Here is a 6,016-nt window from a genome sequence, read left to right as displayed (position 1 = left end):
TATATATATATATATATATATATATATATATATATATAGATAGATAGATAGATAGATAGATAGATAGATAGATAGATAGATAGATAGATAGATAGATATATATATAAAAGGTTTGTAATCAATAATGGCAAAAACCCCCCCAAAACATTAATATTTGACGTTTGAAATCTGAATGAGAATCTGTTTTAAAGCAGAAGCCATAAAAAAAAACACATCTAGTAAGTATCTTAACTCATAATGCACCATGAACAAAGAACAAACGTTTGTCTTTTGTGATATAATTTATTTTGTGCAGTTTTTATTCAAATAAACACAATTTGCATTTCCTAATTCTTACATCCCCAACTATGTTATAAAAATAATAATAATGTGATCTACTCGCTGACAAATCAATCCATATACTGTTATTAAAATTCAGGATTTTGGTCTTGATACTCGAAAAGTGTAAATAATGCCATAACAAAAAATAATTTTAAAATGATCTATGAAACCATTTATCAAAATGAAAATATCAAAGTAGGAACAGGTGCTAAAAAACACTCACACAAAGTAAACACAAAGGTGGAATTTGGGTTACAACAAATGGCAGTTTATACTTAATTCATTCTACTGGGCTATAATTGCCCAGACTTTCAGCAAATACAAATAGTTATAATAATAATAATAATAATAATAATAATAATAATTTAAAAAGTCAGAACTACTGAAATGAGAATACTTGAAACATAACGGTTAATGGCTCAAAAGTCCAGCAATCCAGTTTTATATTAAACAGAATTTCTTTGTGATGGTTAACTGCATTCTTCCAGTTCATCTTCCTGCATGCTAAGCCACTGTCATGCCAGATTGTGTTGACTGGCCCCTACAGTACTCTGGAAGCCAAACGGCCTGTTTCTTATTTCTCCTCCATGCTGTCAACACCGTTATCTTTCAATTGCCATGCATTTACACACAAGAGCCAACTGGGGTTTGATTGAAACACGACTGAACGTTATTTCAGCAGTTACGATTACATTTAAGATCTTGTTCAGGGGCCGATTTTGCTGAGAGGTTTTGATTCTCCCTTGTTTTCTGTCACAATAGTGTGTGTATATCCATTTATCAAGCACGTGCAATTCTCTGCTTTCAAGCATGCCCATGTGATAACTGCAATTTTTACTTTTCTTGTAACTCTCGCATTAAAAAGTACTCCCAACAGTAGAAAAAAAACCCAAAACAATAAACCACTCTAGAATTCTAAATCAAAGCCACCTTCTCCATAAAGCTGCTAGTTCAAGCCCAACTGAGAGTTATCTATCACTCACAGAAATAATACACGTCCACCGTCATTGACACCTACTGTAATTCTGAAACTAGATCTGTCTGGCAAAGGCTCCAGGTGTTACTTTTTTCAATAAGCGATTTGTTTGTACAGATTTACTTATCCTGTTTCGCCTGAACAGAAGTGTTGACAGGACTTGACAACGTGTCTATAATGTATGTGTCTCTACAACTGCAAAACAACTACTACTTTGCAATCAAACCTTAGCTGAATAGGTCTTTCTTATTTCTCAAAACCGTGGAATTTAGTAAATCTTTTTAGACAGATAGAAAATGTGTTCTTTAAATAATAATAATAGTAATAACAAGAACAATACGAAACAGTGCATTTCAATCTTCAATAAGGGAACGATATGGTACCAAGCAAATAAAATAAAATAAAATAAAAAAACACTCCCATTGGAAAAGATTAGTGTGGAAGTTAAACTGAAAACAATATGCGTACAAACATTCAGTGCAGTGCTTGTGATCCCAAATTCAAACAGTCATTCATGTTGCATAGGAACTGTCTGACATTATTTAGGGAGATGAACTAAGTATTAGGAACACCAACTAGTAACATAATAGAAGTGGCTTCTCCGTGTAACAAGGCAGTTTCACTCAAAACGTTGTGGTTGTCAGGTGCTTTCGTGTCCGAGACACCGCTGAAGTAGTTTCACAAGATAAAGCAATGACTCTGGGCCATTCTGGAGAAGACTGCTGCAGAACTCCAACCCCACTGTGCTAGAGGAGGCTATTTTTGGATGCCATGTCATAATGTTGTATCAATACTCCCTGGCTGCCTATGCTGGGTCCCTACTCTAGGTGTTTCTAATTCATTTGTCCAGTCCCTGTGTATCTCCCACATTAATGTCATTAGGATTTATGTTTTCGCAACTTTCTTGTTGCATGGAAAATAATAAGTCTTAATTTGTTATACATTTTTACCAGTTATTATCACAAATATCCCTGGACTAAAAATTCCATAATGCACACACCCACACATACTCACAAACACACGTCACTTAGTATCAATAATATAAAACAGTGAACAATATCTTTATCAGTAACGGAGATGTTTCCTGTGAAGAGAGCAGAAGAGAGACCTCTGTGTGACAGCGAGTACGCGGGGCTACTCAGGAAAGCTCATCTGCTGCCTGCGTTTGGCCGACCTCATCTTCTCGAAGCGGGACTCCATTTCTTCCAGCACCCTGGGCGTGTATCGCACCACTAACTTCACCGTCCCCTGGGCTTCCTTGAGCAGCTCCACTGCCTTCTCGTGGTGCTCACCTTCAACACTCTACAGAAGAAAAGGAAAAGCAGGGACGGGAATAAGACTCCTGTTGCACAGCACTTTCCCCCATTCCAGATTTTACTATTTTATTAAACTCACAGTAAAACCAAGAATGGATCAAAGTGTTTTGCAATGAGTCTTATTTCCATCCCTGTATTGCATGCGTTCTCAAACCCAGTCCTGGGGACCCCCTGTGTCTTCTGGTTTTCATTCCAATTGAGCTCTCAATCACTTAACTAAACCCTTAATTGAACTAATTATTTGCTTAATTAGAACATATTGATTGCTTTCAGCTCTTAAACAGTCGCAGAGTTCAAGTTACTTATAAAATGTTACAGCTAACTTGAAATCTGCAACTGTTTAAGAGCTGAAAACAAGTAAAAAAGTATTGCAGTATTTGAGTAATTGCAATAGGAACCACAAACATACTAAAATAAATGACCTTGCATTGCACAAATACATTTGACGTCCATGCCGTTAATACTGTTACATGTCCCTCTTCTAAGCCACTGGCAGCCCTACTCACCACCCCGTTGACGGAGAGAAGCTGGTCCCCTCTCTTGAGGCCCCCATGCCTGTCTGCGATGCCCCCTGGGATGATGCGAGAGATGTAGATTGGGGAGTTCTGCTCCTTCCCTCCCATGATGTTGAAGCCCAGCCCCTCCTCAGTCTTGGGCAGCTCCACTACCCGGGGGTGGGAGTGACCCTCACTGGCAGCGAAGGCAGCCACAGTTGCCTGCAAGGGTCACACACAAGAGTGGTGGACAGCAGACCAGCACGCAATAGACCACATTGGATGCAGCGCTTGCACGGGTGTTGGGGTTTTTTTTGTTTTTTTTTCCACGTTTGAATATTTTTTGTGCATTCAAATCGACATTCAAATGTTCTTTTGATTACAGTAAGGGAACATAAACCCATACTAAAAGTACCTTCCAAAACATTCCTCTGTGCATTTCTATCATTCTTCTTCCAGCCATCAGAAAACCACACAAAGATTGAAGTTTTTTTATTTTTTTATTTAAACATTTTTGAGGTAGAAATGTTGATATTTTTCTGGTAAGCAAACATGATAATTGCAAGAAAAGTTTGTCCAGGCACTTATTGGTATGAAACACTGAACGAGACTATAGATTGATACCCTGAGAGATCAGATGTCATTGATAGGGGAGAAAAGGTTGCATGCCGTGTATTCTTTCAGCACGACTGCAGTGACTGTGCATAAAAATCACTTTAAACCCCTTTGTGGACCAGTGGCTTTTTTATGCTCACAGAACGACTATGGAACCTTATAGTACTCTTTGTGTATATAAACAAGCATTATCTGAGGAGTAAAAGTTCATACATACCTTGGCAGTAGCGTTGGCTCTCACCTCTGGACTGCTATTGATATCCACGGTCTCGTACACATGTTCGTACACCTGGGAGATAAAGGCATTTAGTGCACTCTGTATTGTCATCTGCTTGTTTGTGTTTAATTCCTCCTCTCTCTTACCTCTCTCACTGCATTGCAGAACTCGCTCTGCAGGACTCGTTGTAAAGCCTGCAGTTTCTGCGGAGGTACCTCTCCTGTCCTCTGTAACTTATCCAACAGCTCGATGGCCCGAGAGATGTCTGTGGATTTGCACAACAAAACGCAATATAACGAAGATCCAGAATTGTCTACCCATTGTCTTCCTCTGATAGCGTTCACTGCATTGCTGTTCCTGTTATTGTAGAGCTGAAGGCTATTTGGTTATTTGGTTACATTGGTTATATATTATTAATAACAATAATAATAATAATTGGTTACATATTAATAATAACACTATACAGGTATGGAAATCCAACTCCCATTGTACAGTGGTTTGATGCATTCCTGGTTTTACTATGAGTTTAATAAGACACACTTGAGCTTGTTAACTATACACTGTGGCTAATCAAGCCTGTAGTAAAACCTGGAATGGGTGAAAAAGCTATGCAAAAGGAGTCTTATTTTCATCCATGCTACAGATTAAAAGTTGCTACCTTATTTCCTCTGCTGTAGGTCACACGGTCTAATTGCAGTTGTGTGAATCTGATCTGCTGTGCATAGAACATGATTAAGTACCAGGAAGCAACTTTTAATTTATTGTGTTGTACTTGCATCTGAAATTAGATCCATATTATTATTATTATTATTATTATTATTATTATTATTATTATTATTATTATTAAAATACAACTCCATTTACCATGCAATCACCAGAATTAATTTAGAGATCATGCCTGACCAGATCCACTGAGATTAGTTTAAGCTCTCCCATCATTTCACTCTGAGATTAACAGTACCGACTCATCAGTGCCACTAAAAACATTCGAGGTTGATTTTAATGCACGACTACAAAATGTGAGGAGGGGAGAAGAGAAATGCACACTGTGCAGATAACCCCTCCTCCACATCGTCAATCCAATGGGACCTGTAATATGATTCTTAACCACATTGCCTGCTCAAGCTCAAGGATTTTCTTTACCGTGTATATATTATTGCACAAATCGGCATCTCCTGAACCATCAACTGTAAAATCTAATTATCCGCTACAACGCATTTTCCGCACAAACTCGCTATCGAGTTTTAGTAGCAGATTTAGAATCAGAACCTGCTCTGTAGCAACGTGTACACTACATACATACACTTTTGAATAAATAATTGGGTGCATTACTATTGTGTAAATCTCTTTCAAAGATAAACTAACATGTTATCACTGTAAATTAGAAGTCCAACGTGCGATTTTAAGGCAATCACAATACTTTTACTATACAAGGTAAATAATAGGTATTACTCAATAACATGTTTTTGTTTGTTTACCTATATAAATGCGTTTAGTAGTACTGTCCGTACCCTGGAATGGAATGAAATCCTACCCCGTGTACAGAGTCCTTACTGTAGTCTTATTTTAAATATGAACACGTTGGATATACTAACACACACCCTAACAGGCCCAATATCATCGTCATTATAATACATGTAATGTTTTTTTTGGCGTTTATTTACCTCGCTCCAATCTGACAGGTTCCCCGGTCGCTGCCATTTTGTGCCCAGCTCTGCACTGTCTGAACTGGGGGAGTTGCCACAGTCCCGGATTATATTATATTACAACAAGCCAAAAACCAATTTGTCACTCGGCCACACAAGCCAAACTCTACATGCAGGCCGAACAAAGATTTTCAGTTTTCCAGTTCCTGTAGCGACACTATACTCACGGTCGCCCTCTGCTGGTTTCAGTGGAGACATTCACGTATTAAACATATTAGGCGATATGAACTTCTGGGTCGCTGCAGTTCCACAGAGCACCAAAGACTGCTCGCTGCAAAATCACTGCAAGAAGTCCGACTACGCTAGTATTACCGTGCAATGCAAGCGCACGGACATTCCCATTAAAATACCTTACACATAATTCTGAGGCA

At 38.3% G+C, this 6,016-nt stretch overlaps 1 protein-coding gene across 1 annotated transcript; it reads right to left on the bottom strand.

The window, feature by feature from the left end:
• Positions 1–262: 262 nt before the first annotated feature.
• Positions 263–6,016, bottom strand: LOC117431952 (protein lin-7 homolog C). Its single transcript, XM_034053260.3, has 5 exons — positions 5,604–6,016; positions 4,086–4,204; positions 3,940–4,011; positions 3,120–3,329; positions 263–2,599 (listed from the first exon to the last, which is right to left on the bottom strand). Exons 1-5 carry the CDS (start codon positions 5,638–5,640, stop codon positions 2,432–2,434), a joined length of 606 nt encoding a protein of 201 aa, XP_033909151.1. The 5' UTR covers positions 5,641–6,016; the 3' UTR covers positions 263–2,431.

The sequence above is a fragment of the Acipenser ruthenus genome, chromosome 27, assembly GCF_902713425.1.
Source record: "Acipenser ruthenus chromosome 27, fAciRut3.2 maternal haplotype, whole genome shotgun sequence".
Lineage (NCBI taxonomy): Eukaryota > Metazoa > Chordata > Actinopteri > Acipenseriformes > Acipenseridae > Acipenser > Acipenser ruthenus.
This window is presented reverse-complemented; position numbering and strand designations above follow the sequence as displayed.

Bases quoted from the DNA above. Each gene is read 5' to 3' on its own strand.
- LOC117431952 (XM_034053260.3), bottom strand. From the start codon at position 5,640: ATGGCAGCGACCGGGGAACCTGTCAGATTGGAGCGAG. The intron at 4,012-4,085 runs GTAAGAGAGAGG...TTTATCTCCCAG, and splicing joins TCTGCAATGCAGTGAGAGAG to GTGTACGAACATGTGTACGA. The intron at 2,600-3,119 runs GTGAGTAGGGCT...TTTCTTCTGTAG, and splicing joins TTCTCTCCGTCAACGGGGTG to AGTGTTGAAGGTGAGCACCA.